Below are 17,561 nucleotides of genomic sequence, written 5' to 3'. Positions count from 1 at the left end.
TATTGCCCATTCTCGTAGTTCATTCGTTCCCTTCCACCTAAATTTATAAAATTAATTATATTTTTTCTATGTAAATTCTCTCTGCTTTCATCATATGGAAACATATACAATAACACAAAAATATCTTTTTTCTGCATTATGCAGATTATACAAAATATGAGCAATCGTAGTTTATACTAGCGATTCATAATTCTATAGTTGAAGGTTTCTTTATATCCCGTTACTGTGTGATCAGTTGATACGTATAACTCCATCTGTGAGTCGTGATATACAATGGAATGTTCAATATTACTTGTGTACTAAGGAAATTTATAAGAGATGGAGCTAAGAGGAATATTGAAATATTGTTAAATAGGTATGTGCAATACATCCACAGGGTATTTTGAATTTGTACATATTCGAAATAACCATTAATATGCTCGACTTTGATCGTGAAAGGAAGATGTACATCATTATTAAACTTCCATTTTTCAGCGTTCCGCAAAGTATGCGCTGATACTTTCGTCAGAAGCCTCTTTTACTTCTTTTCATTTGCATAGTATTCTTCTTTTTGCAATATTGTAGTCTAATCGAATTTCGAAGCGATCACAGCAATGTATATATGGTGATATACATGCTAAAGAATTTTTACGTTAGCGTACTTCGCTTGCTACTAGTCGCTACTGTAAGTCACACAACCATATTCCGACGTCAATGGACCCCGCTGATGCACTATTATTATAATGTTAGATATGAAACTTTTGATTTTTAGAAGCCAGTCAGGTTAAGTTACTACTAAGTAATTAGTTGGGGAATAATTTCCCTTTGTGACATGGATTATATGGCATTTGAGTCACAAGTACGAAGAGATTATTCTCAAGAATGTTAAGTAATATTTGTAGCCTTTGAAATAGCATGTGTGGTGTAAATAATTTCTTTTCATATGATACTATATAATCTTGTAATTAATAGTTAACTTCTAACATTTGTGAGTAATGTAATCGAAAAGATTTGAAATTTCTCTTCATATATTTTTTTTTGTTAGAGAATAAAATCATAGTGTAGTATCTTATAATTTAATTTTAAAGATTAAGATCGTGATATCTTTTATTTTTCTCTTATTACAGGATTTGGTCCATGTGGGTTGTCAGCATAAGTAGATATAATAAATAGTTAAACTTTATAATATCAGGTAAAGAAATGTAGTATAGTTTATTAGATTAATATAAAATATTAATCTAATAATTTAATTTTCTTATAAATAGCATATTGTATTAAAAAGTTATTTATTTTGTACTATTTGTATTTTCAAATACTTAATTTTCATTACTAATTTTATTAATGTACTTTGAAGATAATATTAAACAGCTACATACTAATATTTTAATTAATTTTTCCACAAAAAATATTAGTGAAAGATTTATTAAGTAGTGATGAATCTTTCAAAAGGAATCTTCCAGAAGGTTTTTTTTAACTACAACTAATAACATACAGGTGTACAATGGAAACAGCAAATCAGGAAAAACAACTTCCTTCACGGGGATTGAAGCAAGTGAAGGTAGATAACTGGGGGACTTTCTTTCTTCAAAGACTTCAACAGCTCTATTTTGAAGAAGAATTGCTTGATCTTACAATCAAATTTCCCACCAGTGATATCACTGTTCAGGTATTACACATTCCTTATTGTACATTCCTTATTTATATTTAAAAATTGTTATTAAATATTTAAAATTAAATATTTCTTCACTATTTGTTGTTATATTTAGTTCAAAGAACTTCCTCATTAATATTTCAGGCTCATCGTTTAGTCATAACAACATGCACAGATTATTTTATGCAACTTGAACGTGAACAGAAAGAAAAAGATGAAAATTTTGATGGAGTAATTATCATGCCACCAGATATGCCATATGAATGTGTGAAGTCAATTATAAGGTAAATTTTAACACAGTTTGTATAGCAAATAAAGTTATCACACTTGCAATATACATACATATTATAATACTTTTATAGTTTTATGTACACTGGACAATTAGAGTATTGGACTTCTGAGCAACATGCTTTGTATCGTACAGCACAGAAAATGAACATGACTGTTCTAACTAAATTACTGGATGCACAATTTAATACTGCTTCTCTGCAAAATGAACAAACAGTGAAATGCAATACCCGACCTATAATAGCAGTTTCAAAACCTTCAACATCTAGCACAAAAGCAACAACTACTTCCACTTCATCCTCAGGGCTGTCAAATCAGCCATTACCAGGTAGAAAGTAAGTATGTCTTGCATATAGATTAGAGATTCAAATACTCATTCTAGTTACAAATAATGTAGTTATGTTGTTACTTACTCTTCAATTTTACATGTACAAAAAAATTTTCTTTTTATTATGTTAGACTCCCTATATGGAAAAGGAAATTAGATACACCACAAAGTATGCCATCGCTTAATTATGAAATGCGAACATTCCACGGGATGCCGTCGACAAATAGGCCTACAGAGGTAACTCCTGGACCTTCCCGATTTGATCTCCCCGAAGCTGAAGAGTTTGCGCTCGGGGTGTTCTCGTCATTCGATGACATTACGTACAATACAAAGCCTATCGTTCAAGCGCCAGACAAATATAAAAGAGATAATTCGCCTAGTGGTAAATGTTCCCCAGACAGAGACAGTAAAAATGATACAACCGAAGACGAGGAAGATGACAATCATACAAACGAGAAGAGTCTGAAGGAAATGAATTCCGACGATGATTGGTCCGTGACTAGATGTTTCCAAAGGAGTCAAGATACGCAGCCATCGCCATCTAAGAGAGTGCGATTTGATCTCGAAGAAAAAGAAAACATGGAAAAGGGAAAACGAACGAACTCAGAAGACTCGATCAATAATCACGCAAAGATCATTCGAGAAGTATTGAAGAAATACCCCCATTTAGTGAAAAATAACAAGAACATACGTTTGAAAATCATGCAAAAAGAAGCAAAGTCTTCAGATAGTAATTCAGCATGCAAGACAAAAGTCTCTTACGTAGTTTTGAAGTCTGATCACCTGATGTCAAGCAATAACAGCGACGAAACCGAGACAAAGAGTAACGGAAGCGTAGATGGTGGCGAGACTGGACCTTGGAAATGTAACAAGTGTGATTTAGAAGAGGAGTATACGAACTACTATATGTACAGAAGACACATGCAAGATGTACACGATGAAAAATTTGATATGCGTGTTTGTGAACACTGTGGTTATAAAGCAATCAAACGAAACATCCTGATGTATCATCTTTATACAAAACACAATGTGCCTCCTCCGAAAAGCATGAGTTTTCCAAAGTGCCAAGCATGTTCTTACGTGGCACTATCGGAAGCATTTTTGGTGAGGCATCAAATCAACCATAATCATCGACCAACGTCGCGTCAACATTCGTCATCCATCGAAGAGATTCAGTGCATGCAGTGTTCACAAACGTTTAAAGATGTTACCGAATTAACGACCCATGAAATTAATACGGGCCATGGAAATTTGCCGGATGGCAAAAAGAAGGGACATCGTTGCACTCATTGTGGTAAAGTTTTTGTACAAGCTACGAATTTGCAAGTTCATATCGATTGCGTGCACAAGGATCTGCGAGACTCGGATGCAGCTTCAGTCTCTATGCCAACGATTTCTTTAGAACCTTCTTCAGAAGCGGAAGCTTTGAGTCACGTGGCTAGTGGTATAGCGGCATCCTTAGGTGTTGGAGATAGCGTTTCCTCGGAACCTCAGGATGGAGCTTCGAACGTATCGGAATATATTGTACCGGAGATGCAATTAAATAATATTTCGCACGAAATGACTTACAACACGCACGAGCTGGACGGGCAACATATGATAATGCTGATTGACAATGACAACTACCAACAGCAGGAAAATGATCAACAGCAGCAACCACAACAGCTAAACATTACCGATAACGAACAAATTGTAATGCAAGGTACGGAGGATGGGATGATCGTTTACATTCACGGAAACGAAGAAGTAGACCGGCAAACGTACGAGAATTATCAGTCGGAAGAACTTACCGAAGAAACTGAGGAGATAGTGGAGGAAGTGGTTGAAGAAGTTGAGGAAAAGGTGATGGAGGAGGAAATGCAAGTTGAACAATCGGAAATATTGGAGGAATGCAGTTCTGATCAGGTAGAAGAAGTTATACAATACGTGGAAGAACAAACAGAAATAGTGGAATACGATGAACAATGCAGCGAACAGAGTAACAGTGTAAGCGAATCGCAGGAATCGGTTATGATCATTGAAGAGGAGCATCTTGAGGGAGAACAGGAGGTGGAAAAAAATGATAAGCAAACTAAAGCGAATAGCTTTACAGAATGGGATGATGATAGTAGAGAATTAGCTGATTCATAAAGAATAATATTAACTTTATCACACCTTATGTTTGATCAATATCCGTGATTAACAAAATGGCATGTTTGAATTGCATTTCATTTTGCTTCTTCCTTCATTTTTTACATAGTAACTGATTGAAGGAAGCTATACAGGGTATTTTCTACTTTACTGGCAAATTTGTAGATCATACTCTACAATCCTGCCGAAAAGGTAGGAAACACCTTGTATATACAGATACAGAAGAAGTAATGTAAATGAATTATTTCTTTTTTAGAGGATATGTAGAATCCTAAGCTTCAATTAATTCGTGCAAATTGATTTTAACTTCAACATTTATCCTAAAACAAATGTTTGTATATACTTACAAGCTGATATATCTATATATATGTATGTATGTATGATTGTATTCAATCGTTAGAGATTTAATTTGATCACATCTGCAGAGAAACGGAAGGGGGAAAGTGGAAGAAATGTTCATAAACTTTTCTTAATTACCACATAATTGCAATTTTCAATTCCTCTGAACATATAGTTGCACAAACGTGTGGCAGTGGACATATATGAAATGCAGAAAATGAAGGGTCATGAATGTCGAATTTCTGATTAATTCCTAACTGCACATGTTCAATGCAAATATTTAAAAATAAAGAGATTAAAAGTAATACGTTTCTTTCAGAAATTCTTTCTTAGACTTTATAATGTTGAATTTGATGACTATTCATGATAATTGGTATATATCTTTCGTATTTTGCGTTCAGATAAACATGATGCACCAAAATAAAAGATAGTTTAGACAGATAGTCAATTAAGCGTTAATGACAAAATATTATTTTACATTTCTTTCATTATTTCAAATCCATTAATAAAATTTTTTTGTCGGAATTGATATAATAAAAGAAATAAAACTCAATCACTTTTTCCTTACCAAATTATACATTTTATTATTTCTTTCATTACATGATTTGGAGAATTTTAAGATATATTGTTTCAAATATTTAAAATTTTATACAAACATTTGAATAAAGCAAATCGAATGTAATTCATTAACTTATTTATATTAAAAAATATGCTTTGTATAGTCATATATTCGCTATTTTCTGGAAAGAATAATATGATTTTATTGGAGAGATATTAATAATTTAAAAAATTCTTGAAATCAAGTACCATTATACATCATTTGCAATTAAATACATGATGCTTGTTTCATATTAAAAAATAGAGAATAAAACATCCAAAAAACAGAATACAGAAGATAATATATTTTTAATAAAGTCGAACAGAATATCTTGTATATGTACAGCGTGAGTCACTTAACGCGTTTTATTTAGTCAATTCTCTTTCACATAAGTAACCAGCACTTGTTTAGTTTTTTCAGCATAATATTTTAAATTAGAGTAATATTATCGTAAATTCAGTAAAAATTTCGAAGATGGTATTTAGAGTTAATACAATCCAAGCTATATATAGAAGAATATTTGAGTTAGTAAGATTCAACGAATAATACATGTAAATGCAGATCACGATAAAGTAGATAAAATATGCTAGAAACATTTGTATTTTTAACACACGCGTTCAATTTTACCGTAAATCAAACACATAAATTTAGTTTAGTTATTTTGCTCCGTCTAGTATATTTAACTTCAAATGTTTTTTTTTTTTTTTTGACATGCATATTTATACATATGTATAAAATTGTTTCTACAGATTAAATGGATAAAAAATTAAAATTGAAATTGTTGTGTTTACAATTAAACGGGAAATCATTTGATACGAAGAAAATTCAAACAGAGTAACAAAGTAGCTTGCAAATACACGCTATGGTGTCAAAGAAACATTTTATTTTTAACTTGGAAATACGATGAATTCAATATATACGATAAATTTCTCTGTTTTAAAGAAAAATACTAATCACGGTGCGCGCGTATTAAGTGCCTCGTTTTATATGTACATGGAAAATACTGATTTACGTCGATATGTAATTTCCGAGTTCTCATTTACTACAACCTACGCACGATTAACAAATTATAACGTCGAAGAATTTTATCTGAAATATACATTAGTCAAATACTAATATAACTTCATCACCGTAACGCATTCTGGTCCGGTAACAATCTTTTGTTTCATTATTTTCAGAGTTATAGAAATTGAAGAAAAAATTAAGATTAACATTTTTCAAGATTCGTAGGAATTCTTGGATCAAAAAATATTTTATTTGTATATCTAATTTTGTATTATTCGTTAGATTGGAGAGAATTTATCTTGTCCATATCGTTCAATTTTGGTTAAACGAATTTTGTATTAATTTTCATATTATGAATTGTATCATTTTTTTTTTTTTGTATTAATTTTTATATTATTAATGTATAATTGAAACGTATATCAATTTTTAGCAAATGTCTATTTTTTCCGCAAAATACGATATCTGCTTATTGTTAGTAAATAAATAGTACGTTATAGATGAAGTTCGAAAACTGTTCTATATATTGTATCGACGATATTAATAATTTGAACAGTAATTAATTATATTATAGGATATACGATTGAGTTCGATCTCATCGAACGTTCAATAGTAACGAAAATTTTATATGTAAAATCGACCAAAGGTTGATTTAAATTGTTTTGTGTTTGGATCTCTGATTATTGCAAATAAGGACAGAAAGACTGGAGGGACAAGAAAACTAGATCTAGAATGCATGCAAAATAGAAGGAAATTAATTTCCGTAGTTCGATTATGGCCGATTATTAGCAACTACTTTATACGATATTTTTAAAAATAGTTGGCAGTGTTACATAAAAATCGTTACATTAGATTCGATACGATATCATTAAGTTACGCATACACACACCTACTTAAGCTTATCTTCTTACATTGTATGAGATTCCTTTACCACTTTTTCTTTATAATTTAGTTATGCGAAGTATGGAAACGTACAGGGTGCTTCCTTAGACTTTTTTAATTACTTAGGCAATTAATTAGAAACGAGAAATTTCTGAGATAAAAATAATATGACTTTTAGTGCGATAATTTTTTAGTGCACATCGATTTTTTAATTTATTGAAAACCGACATAATTTTGTCAATCCTAGAGATGCATAATATTTTGTTTTCTTGATGTATCAATTTTACATATCTGCAAAATTGTTTAATATTTTCGTTTTAAAATGTTTTAAAAAATCTTGAAAAGCGACACATCATATCGTTTGTAATTTGGAAAATGGATAAACAAATGTTCGTAAAATCGATTAAAAAAATTTCGCAACCCGATATTTCGTTCCGAGTATAATTTTAAGCTGAACGAACGAACGTTGGCTGTCGAATCGATTAATATAAAAAGACCGATATCTGTACTTTTACGTGTGCTGCTCAAAATAATTAAGAGATCACCTCCTAAATTATACAATTAAATAAATACATAAGCTTAACCATTACTAAAGACAACAGAGTGCTATTCCAATTATTTCGAGCAGCGTAATTTCTTACAAGAAATATACTTATGAAGTAAGATAAATAAATGAAATTCGATGTACTGATTCAATTTATGCACAGTAACATGATTTACAGTAAAAGGAAAAAAAAAAAAACAATGTCAAGAAATATCTCTATACGAATAAAGTCGAGAAAATAGGTGATAATAAAATTATCCGATATTGAAGTAAAGATAATTTTAGTGCAAATTAAGTATTAATATTGTAAGAAGGGAAGAAAATTCGTTCGATCAATAGTTTATCACAATGTAATCGTTAATGATTGACACAAAGCTGCCTCTGATGCCAATAATCTCGTAAAACGATATTTTAAATAGGAAATATGTATAAGATATTTGATGAAAAATGTGTAATAAAGTAACGAATATATAAATGAAAAAAGGAAATATCAAATAATTTCATTATTCTCTTCGTTTGACGAGTAACAAGAGTAACATCAAAAAATATCACGTAAGAATATATCGTAAGAAATATCGTAAAAAGTAACAAGTCCTTACTTCGTTCTTTCTACAAATTCGATAATACTTTGACTGTCTTTGTACGTTACATCACTTCGATTGAAAGAACAAATTATTCAAAAGAATTTGCAAATATCTGCAAATTACATAAGGAAAGTATAAATAATCTATAAATTCAGTAACATTTAAGCCTACTGTATCTCACACTGTTTTAATTTAAAAATAATAAATTATTCAAAATAATTAAAAATTGTTAGCAAAGAACCAGAGAAAAGATTAAAAAGAAAAAAAAAAACATTTTGAAATCGGAAATCTACGGGTTGTTTTACGAACATTTACCTTGTCCGAAAGGTTGGCTCCGTTCGGAAAAATCCCAACCTTACCCGAGTACCGTGATAGTGTACCCCTGGCGCACGCTCTCAACCAGTACCGAAAAGTTCTCGAGGCGGGACTTTGCGCAAATGATTCGGACAAAACCGCATGTACAGGAAACGTAACCAGTAGCCGGTGGTAGTGGCGAGGATGGCGATGATGGCGGTGGTAGAGGGACACGATTGCCCGATCGTGACCGTAGTAGCAACATGGGGTAAAGGTGCGAGCGAGCGAAAAACTGGAGAAAGGGAATAAACGAGTGAGATAAATTGACGAGTGGGAGCGACCAAGAAATATAAACAGCGAAACAGGGAAGAAAATATCATACCATTTGCGTGTTGGAAGAGGATGGCCTGAGCTCGAGGTAGATGGAAAGGGAGGTAAAGGTGGGTGGCGGTGGTGGTGGCGGCAAAGGAGAAAAAGGGGGGCTGCGGAGGTGAGAAGGTAGGAGAACCAGCCTCTGCCAGTATCCACGTGTTCAGTGTAGTAGCGCGTTATGACCCGGATGTTAGATCGTAGCTGCAGTTTTGCGAGAACCTGCCGACCCGGATGTCTCGTTCGTCGTCTACAAGTGATCCGCTACTAATGTCCTCCTGGTTACCGAAATATGTTCAATCGGTAAGTAATGCTCGGTCACGCGATCGACGTGTCGAACGATACATTTAACGCATTCACTTATCTCTCGACCATTGACCGTCGATTCTGATTCCTACCCCTTTAGCGCCTTCGACAGTAGCATTCGTCAGACTGTACATTGTATTCGATCAGTTCGCAGAAATTAAAATTTCGATGTACCTTTTTTTTTTCGATCGAAACGATGGGGGATTAACTGTTATTCCTCTCTTATACAGTATCGTATTATATTCTATTGATAACGGTTTAATTTTCCGTCAGTGATATAAAAACAGTTGCTCGAGCATATCTTTACATATATTTAAAAAATAATATAAGTTTCCATTTGCATATAGTTTAAACAATTCTTACATATATATATATGTATATGTATTGTGCGTGTGTTTTGTTATCTGCAAGGAATCGGTTAGAAGTAGTAGAAATGTCCGTTGAACGCGCGTCAATTTCGCAAGTAGATTCAGCCGTCCGGCAAAGTATAGCGTATCGGTAACATCTGAGTGTGCTTGAAGGATAGATGCGAGCAAATCAACGAAAGGTGCCAGCAAACTTCGAAGGGACCTGATAAATGCCGAAATCGCCAACTTACGTGATTTACTGCCATTACCGCCCTCAACTCGTCAGAGGCTTTCCCAGTTACAGCTTATGGCCTTGGTCTGCGTATTTCTTCGAAAAGCCAATTACTTTCAACAAGGTAAGCATCAAAGGATAAATTTAATCGAGTTGTTTAACTAAAGAGTCCCAAAAATTTGGTAACCGGAAGATTTTTAGGTATATACGTTAACGATATCCTTATCGTAATCGCGCGTTACGTTTGTTCTCATCGAGTCGATCATCTTGGTACTCGGTTAATGCGTAAAAGACCATGGTTATTACGCGAGTGACTATGTTTTTGCGGTATTCGAGTGATTTTTTTTTAAACGGTACTCGGCAACCGCCATGTTTGATTCCGGAAAACTCTATACCGCGAAAACAAATATTACTCGCTTACATCAACATAGTTTCGATATTTTGATTTTGTTACAGTTGTTTATATAAAATTCGATGGAAAAGCAGTCGTTCGATATAGATACAGTTAAATTTTGTATAAATATTTCTGAGTAGATACGAGTAAGCTATGTAATTACCATGCTTTAAAAAAATCTACGACCATCGGTATGAGAAAGTTGCGAAGTACAATTAGAAGTAGAAAGAAATGCTTTTCGTAGACTGACTGGTTTGTTTAGTTTAATAATTTGTTGAATACACGCGATGCGAGTCAGAGAAGAGGCACATGGTTCATTTCTGATTATCGCATACGTATGTTATTTCATTGATTTTCAGCGGTTCTTGTATCTGAAAGCCTAAAATTAAATATTTAACCGGCCCACAGTCGCTTCCCTGATTTTACAACTTAAAATTTGTAAATAAACGACTAATACTGTATTCTCGATCCTAAGTAATTAGACTTTTACTTTATAATAATACATCGTAGAAAACTTTGTCGAAGAATTATCTATATCTATAACTTACGAAGTTAAAATCTAAATGTAAAATTAAAAGTGAGGATTTTATGGATCTTCGTTATGTGTAACATTCTTAAATGCTTTATAAATCGTTATAAATCATCATCGGTTTACGAAGCATAGATTTCAGTGTACAATCTGCGTAAGAAAATTCTATTTTGTTTTTCATAATTGAACGAATAAAACGAAATTTTTAGAATATGACAAAGAAACACTAGATGTTATAATAATTTTTATTGTGCATAGACAACGGTTATTATTCATGAATATATAATATATTAATTGTTAATTTCCCTAATACTACAAAGAATTTCGTTGTGCATGAAATAACTGATTTTATAATAGATATGAAAAACTGTTGAGATGCAAAGATAAAAAATTGCGAATGCTTTTGCGCATACTTGCTGCACGGTGAACGCTATGCCTTTGTTTCATGGCGAGACGCTTGTCGTTTTAATTTTTACATTCTCCGTCTTCCAGTAGACTTGTACGTCACCGCAAAAACCAATATCAAAATATCAGTAACTGTATTAGTTATTTCAAGGTGGTAAATGGCAGATAATCGTAGTGACTAAAATAGCATTATCGATTATTGCAGTCGTTTTTAAAAATATAAATATTATAGGAACAGCGATACCGATTATTTTCAACTTTTAATGCTCGAATAATAAATGTACGAATATGTTGATCTAATACCATGGAACGGACAAGGTAACACAGTGGTATGTTATAAATTAATGTCCATAACAAAATGATCTTTAAAATGAATTATTAACGACTCAGACCATTAAATTATAACTACATTGTTCATAAAGTTACATCGTTCAACATGACATATAAGTAATTTCACGAGTCAAGTTCTGTATTATCTAAATAATTGTTCACCCTTTGCGTCTCCATAATTTCACAGTTATACCACTTTTTCATTACTTTTCAGACAATTCTTTGACAATGTACAGCGTTAAAAATAGAAGAAGTAAAAAAACTATCGATATGTTATCAAGTTAAAAAAGTGGATTAACATAGAAAGTTTTCGAGGTTCTCTGTTCGTTTGTCTAGACTTGAACTTCTCAAACTCGGATCATACAAACTCTTGCACATTACCGAATCTTGCTTTTCGTCTATTATATTTTAAAAAATCCTGTTCTATTTGCAACTCTTATTTTACTCATAATATCATAAATACGTATGGTCCAACGATTTCTTGAACCGAAACAACAAAATTATATCATCAATAATTCAAATACATTTCGAATGGAAATTTAAACATGCAAAAATATACATATTTAATAGACACATACAATAAAAAAATACATATCTCCATAGACACAATGAAGGAAGTAGAACTTAAGCGAGCTTTCTAATATTAATTCTTTGAGTATCACATAATTTTACATATTATATACATTCTGAACATTTTTGTACTTTCAAATTTTCCATAAACACGTAAAAATCTAGCTACGATATGCACAGGGCAAAGCAAGTCTCTGCTTAAATATCGTTTCAGTGTATTCGGTGTATTCTTCCATGAACATTCTCGATGAATAATGATAAGTATTATAATTTCTAACAGGGAAGTCATTGGTATTTTAATAATCCTAATATCGATCGAAATTTCGTAGAAATAAGGATCGATCGTTTGACAAGAATATTAAACGGTCGTTCGAGCATCAAAAACTTCGGGCATCTCCGTTGTGCAAGCGTAGAGAGTAATATATAGGTAAAAGGTAGGGAGGTAGGTAAGGCAAGAAGGTAAGATCGGCGTACATTCAAACTCAGCGGAGTCTAAGCGCGAGTTCCGGGTGATCCGCTGACCTGTCGGCCTTTGCAACAACACTCTCACGCTCCTGTAACCCATACTCCCTCTGTATCGTCTCTCCACTCTCCGTCGTTCTTTCTTTCTCTCCTACATACTCATTGTTTCACAGTATTCGATACTATAGTCCCGTGTAGCGCCGTTTGTAAACGTACCCGTACTGCATTAGCATACGCTTCTTTCCCTCTCCTCTTTCTCGCTCCTTTTTTCTTTCCCTAGGTATCTTTCCCCGGGACAATCATGAAAAACGCGCAGAGCCAACGAATTTTCTGTCGTTACTCTTTGGTTTCCTTGGATTTCAATCGCTTATGCCCCTTTCTCATGGCGGACGAAGGAAGATTTCGATAGAGGAGAGGGGATTTCATTATATTTTCATCAAACTCGATGTACTTTGAGAAATACCGCTTTGGTTATATCTTGGTTGAGCGATCCCGAGGAAAAGTAGCACATATGTATTCAATTTGAAGAAATTATGGATAGAATTAAACTCTGAAAGTCTGAACACGGGAAAGTTTTCGGTACCGAAATCCTCTAAACAAAGGAATTTTGAAACAACGCGCTATTCTAATTACTTTAATCGAACTATTTATATCGACAACGTTATCGAAGCTTTATCACATAATTTATATTTATTATTTTCCTCGTTATCCTATGTTTACATACGAGATGTTGTCCATAAAGCTATTTTATAGTTATTGAGATAAACAGGATCTTATCTGGAAAAGTTTTAAGCTGGAATGTTTATGAATAATAAAAGCAACGGTAACGATAAGATCCTAGCAATACAGACATTGCTTTCGTACACCATTTTTGAACATCGTAATAAATTTATGTTATCATACGCGAAGCTTAAGTTTTATAACGTATTGTATAACAGTCATAAACGTTTCTAATCCATCAATTTTGATGATGTTACGCGAGTAACTTCAATTTTAATTCACGAACATGCATTTATGCACCATTAACATTTGTAGATTTATTACAGAGTGATTCATAACTGATATTAATTATAAAAAAGTTAATAACGAAATGAAAACTGTTTTTATCTTAATACTTGATCGATCTATTTTCGTAAATCTAACGTTTCGTACGAAAATTAGAAAAATATATTGCATGAGACTATCCTCAGATCATTGATTAATTACTAAATGTCGAATAATACATTGATTGTATTTTTTTGTTTCAGCCTTGAAAAACTGTCCGTCCGACTCTTCGAATATCCCGACCCCTAACATTGGATTTTCAAAAGTAATATTGTTTATCATGATATCGCATTGTATTTTTGACCGTTAGTTGCTGCGGTACAAACGTTGGCCATACAATGCATGCAATTTTTCAGGCCATGTCCGGATTTATAATGATGATGACCCAGCAAGGGAAACTGTTGTATATATCGGAAAATGCGGCAGAATATCTTGGACACTCTATGGTAAAGTAATTGCAAAGACACAACAATTATGGTAATCGAACATATTAAGAATTCACTAAGACAAACACAAAGTAATTGCTTCTAAATGTTTCGTTGTTTATGATAAAACGAAAGATATGATACTATATATAATATACGTACATAATTTGTCAGAGAAATTAAATTTAATTCAATGTTCTACATTGCACAATGTATTTTAGGAGGATTTGCTTATCCACGGGGATAGTGTTTACGACGTAATAGACAAGCAAGATCACATGGTTGTACAAAATCAATTATCTAGAAATAGTCCAATTCCAAGCGATAGAAGATTGTTTCTTTGTCGGATCAACGTATCCAGGAATTCTCGGAGGCAACTTCGTTTCGGTGATCAAAAAGTAAGTTTTGTATTTGGTCGAAATAATAACACTTTTTTTTTTTTTTAAATTCAATAAACTTCTCTTTGTTCCTTCCTTAACGTCGAATAAGAAATTCTTGTTTTAATTCTATTTCACGTTATGCTAGCAATTATATATTCTGAATGTTTATTTTTGTTTCCTAATGTTATCTTTTTGGTAGTGCATAGTATATTATTTGTGCGTTTAGTTTTATCGTTATTTTTTATAGGTGGTTTTAGTTGAAGGCCATTTTTTACCTTTCGTTCCTGTTTGTAATCGAAATGAGTTTGTTTTCCTTGCTTCCTGTACACCCGTTGTTTTGCCAGAAACTAGAGAAAGTATCGTGCAGGGTGCGACAAATATTTTCACCACCATACACTCTATGGATATGAAATACCTTCATATCGATAAAACGTAACATTTTTATTTCTTTGTTTGAAAAATATAAAAGATTCCAATGATCTTGGAAAGTAGAATACATTTTTGTTGAATGATTTTGTTGAATTTTCAGTGCTGAAAGCCATTTGGAATACACCCGTAACGAATTAGTAAATATGTCATGGTATAATTTATTACACTGGGATTCGATACGAACAGCATATTGCAAACATCAGACTGGTACGTTCATAGAAATTTAAAATAGCTCAACTTTCGAGTTTATCTTTAATCGAAAACAAATGTAAATACATTTTAGTATGTTTTTCTTCAATTTCAAAAATATGAAATAGAGACTCGTTTAAGAATTAAACGATACGTCTTAATATTTAAAACATTTGAAAGTTTCGATATCATTCACGGTTGTTTCAGTTATTCAATCTGATCAAGAACGGTCAGCAACTGCATTGTTGAGACTGCAAAGCCGTTCCGGACGGTGGTTCTGGGTGCACTGCGTTTTACAAGTCAAAGATACTTCCGAAGAATGTCAACATCCTATCATTGTGTGCACGAATCAAGTTCTGAGGTGCGTTCCCATATTTCTAATTTTCATTTCCGAATATTTCTCGCTTTCTTCTTTCCATATTGGAGAGTAATGAATTTCGTATCCGCTAAATAGAATGTTAAAGATCATGTACAAAATATATCCATCCTTCTCTTATAAATTAAATAGATAATACGAGGTTAATTATTAATCATTATTTTAGTAATTATTAGTAAAATAAAAATGGTAACGGTTATAACAAAAAACGTGTTCGGTGTAATGCACTATTACAGTGACAGGGAGGCGGAAGTAATGCGTTCAAGTTCCTGGCTGTACCAGTATTCATCCCAAACTAAATTTACTTACACCATCTGCTCCGGGAGTCAGAACCGCGGTGTGCCATATGCTACCGGGAGCCAAAGTAATCAGCAGCAAGATTACAGTCGTTCCTTATCCCACGCGCATAACAACGACACGCAACACTCTCCTGATATACGAAATTCGGAGCAGGATCCGCACAATTCGTCCAAGACACAGTTAAAGGATTACGCAACTAGAAATCCACGAGAGGATGCAGAACCGGTTGATATGTCGATCAGTAGTAGCGAGCATGAGAATAGGAACGTACACATGAATATTCAACATGGTCATTATGCGCTTGGTCAATTTACCGATAGGTACAAAGCGCATCATAAAAATTCACTAAATTTGAGCGGTTATCGCGCAAAATTTATGCAATGTCACAGCCAATACAGTATGGACACGTTGTCGCCCAAGTACTATATCACGGACTTAGATAAGGAGTACTGTTGTAACGAGAGGAATAGCGGCCATAAACGACTTCCGGGTAAAGCGTTATCCACGACAACAGGATCGACAGCAGATCCTTCGGAGTTACCTATGGAACATTGGAATTCGAGTCCAGTTTGGTCGGACACTCTGCAAAGGGTACCGGATGTCGTTCACCAGGAACTTAGCCCATATGTAGCGACGCCAACTACGCCGGTCGATACTCCAGACTCCGAGCTACATCCGGAAACTCCAATTTTTAATTTCGATTGGGCGGCCGAACAGCATGTGCCCAATTTGAAGATCACGTTTCGTAGCTCGAATCAGGGGCCCAGGAAAGTCCAGGATGTTCAACCTATCACGTTGCAGTTACCACGGAAAAAGGGCCAGTCCATGAATGATTCTAAAGACTTTCCTAAATAAGACTGTGCACTTGTTTAATTGGTGCTTTACAGTTAGATAGGCAAATATTTGTTTTTTCTTTAAGTAGGTATAACTTTGTAAGTTTGAGAGTTCGAGTCTGTGAGTAGGATGAAAGTTGGTATAGATCAGTTGAAGGTTAGATTAGAAGAATTTGTAAAAAAAATTGAAAGAAGGAAAGATCAATTTTGAATTGGTGACAGTCGATCCATTAAATTAGTTCCTAATATAATAATATTGAGAGATTTAAGATTGACTGGTATCATACAAGATTGGAATTGATTTTTTAATCAGATCATTTTTCAATTAAAGTAAAAATGATGCATATGGTAATTTCGTAGTTTTTATTAAAAAGAAACTTGTTTTCCCGTTGGATTGAAAGCTATCATCAGTATTAAATAAAATCTGCTTGCTGGTAACAGAGATTTATGGGTAAGATGCCATAAAGTATTAGGGTAATTAATAAAATGTAGACGTGGAAATTTTGTCATATACGTAGAAATATCGATCGCAAGAGTACCTAATTTTTTTTTAGTGGTAACAAAAATACTTTAACTAGCGTCTAAAAGTTTTATAGAAGAAATTTTAGGAAAAATGTTGAAATACAGCTTTTTAGAAATCATTTTCGAGTAATATTTTTAAATAATGGACATTTCAGTGTAGTAGCATTATTAATATCTTGGCAAAATGTTTAATAATTAATGATGAAGTTAATTGCACAAGTTTTAGCTGAAGTTCAAGAAGAAGGAATGTCCATTAATAAAGAATATTTTCAATGTTCATTGAAGTTATTAAACTGCAACCAATGTCCTTTCCCGGATTTCCTCCTTTCTTTTTCCTAATTTTCAAAAATAAATTAATATCTACGTAGCAGATTTTTGATTTAAATATTATTAAACATTTACATACAATAAAGAGAAGACAAAATATGTTTTAGAAAGGACATTTTATTCAATTAATTATTTAATTTTAATTTTTAGTATTAACATTATTTTATGTTGTA

The 17,561-nt window shown here is 33.0% G+C and overlaps 2 protein-coding genes and 1 long non-coding RNA gene across 9 annotated transcripts; 2 read left to right on the top strand and 1 right to left on the bottom strand.

Annotated features, from left to right (window-relative positions):
- The first annotated feature begins 145 nt into the window (after positions 1 to 145).
- Positions 146 to 5,020, top strand: Cp190 (centrosome-associated zinc finger protein CP190). Of its 6 annotated transcripts, XM_072016667.1 has the most exons (8): positions 217 to 355; positions 475 to 664; positions 752 to 864; positions 1,107 to 1,171; positions 1,474 to 1,645; positions 1,775 to 1,914; positions 1,993 to 2,253; positions 2,378 to 5,020. In XM_072016667.1, exons 5-8 carry the CDS (start codon positions 1,481 to 1,483, stop codon positions 4,374 to 4,376), a joined length of 2,565 nt encoding a protein of 854 aa, XP_071872768.1. In that variant the 5' UTR covers positions 217 to 355; positions 475 to 664; positions 752 to 864; positions 1,107 to 1,171; positions 1,474 to 1,480; the 3' UTR covers positions 4,377 to 5,020. The 6 variants fall into 6 exon arrangements, with proteins under 6 accessions (XP_071872767.1, XP_071872770.1, XP_071872768.1 ...); XM_072016671.1 differs by lacking the exon at positions 217 to 355 and having other exon boundaries at positions 376 to 664; positions 752 to 838; XM_072016668.1 differs by lacking the exon at positions 217 to 355 and having other exon boundaries at positions 376 to 664; positions 752 to 863.
- Positions 5,021 to 9,076: 4,056 nt separating this feature from the next.
- Dysf (neuronal PAS domain protein dysfusion) lies at positions 9,077 to 17,338 on the top strand. Of its 2 annotated transcripts, none has more exons than XM_072016673.1 (9): positions 9,077 to 9,291; positions 9,816 to 9,997; positions 13,811 to 13,872; positions 13,964 to 14,053; positions 14,254 to 14,430; positions 14,660 to 14,844; positions 14,942 to 15,048; positions 15,238 to 15,391; positions 15,643 to 17,338. In XM_072016673.1, exons 1-9 carry the CDS (start codon positions 9,281 to 9,283, stop codon positions 16,559 to 16,561), a joined length of 1,887 nt encoding a protein of 628 aa, XP_071872774.1. In that variant the 5' UTR covers positions 9,077 to 9,280; the 3' UTR covers positions 16,562 to 17,338. The 2 variants fall into 2 exon arrangements, with proteins under 2 accessions (XP_071872774.1, XP_071872775.1); XM_072016674.1 differs by having other exon boundaries at positions 9,078 to 9,291; positions 9,821 to 9,997.
- LOC139994236 (uncharacterized) lies at positions 15,075 to 15,847 on the bottom strand. Its single transcript, XR_011801589.1, has 2 exons — positions 15,716 to 15,847; positions 15,075 to 15,476 (listed from the first exon to the last, which is right to left on the bottom strand). It is a non-coding gene; the product is annotated as an uncharacterized lncRNA (long non-coding RNA).
- Positions 17,339 to 17,561: the final 223 nt, after the last annotated feature.

Source organism: Bombus fervidus, chromosome 14 (genome assembly GCF_041682495.2).
Source record: "Bombus fervidus isolate BK054 chromosome 14, iyBomFerv1, whole genome shotgun sequence".
Lineage (NCBI taxonomy): Eukaryota > Metazoa > Arthropoda > Insecta > Hymenoptera > Apidae > Bombus > Bombus fervidus.
This window is presented reverse-complemented; position numbering and strand designations above follow the sequence as displayed.

Bases quoted from the DNA above. Each gene is read 5' to 3' on its own strand.
- Cp190 (XM_072016666.1), top strand. From the start codon at position 279: ATGTTCAATATTACTTGTGTACTAAGGAAATTTATAAGAGATGGAGCT. The intron at 1,646-1,774 runs GTATTACACATT...TTAATATTTCAG, and splicing joins CCAGTGATATCACTGTTCAG to GCTCATCGTTTAGTCATAAC. The intron at 1,915-1,992 runs GTAAATTTTAAC...ATACTTTTATAG, and splicing joins TGTGTGAAGTCAATTATAAG to TTTTATGTACACTGGACAAT.
- Dysf (XM_072016673.1), top strand. The intron at 14,054-14,253 runs GTAAAGTAATTG...AATGTATTTTAG, and splicing joins AATATCTTGGACACTCTATG to GAGGATTTGCTTATCCACGG. The intron at 14,845-14,941 runs GTAACATTTTTA...TTGAATTTTCAG, and splicing joins TACCTTCATATCGATAAAAC to TGCTGAAAGCCATTTGGAAT.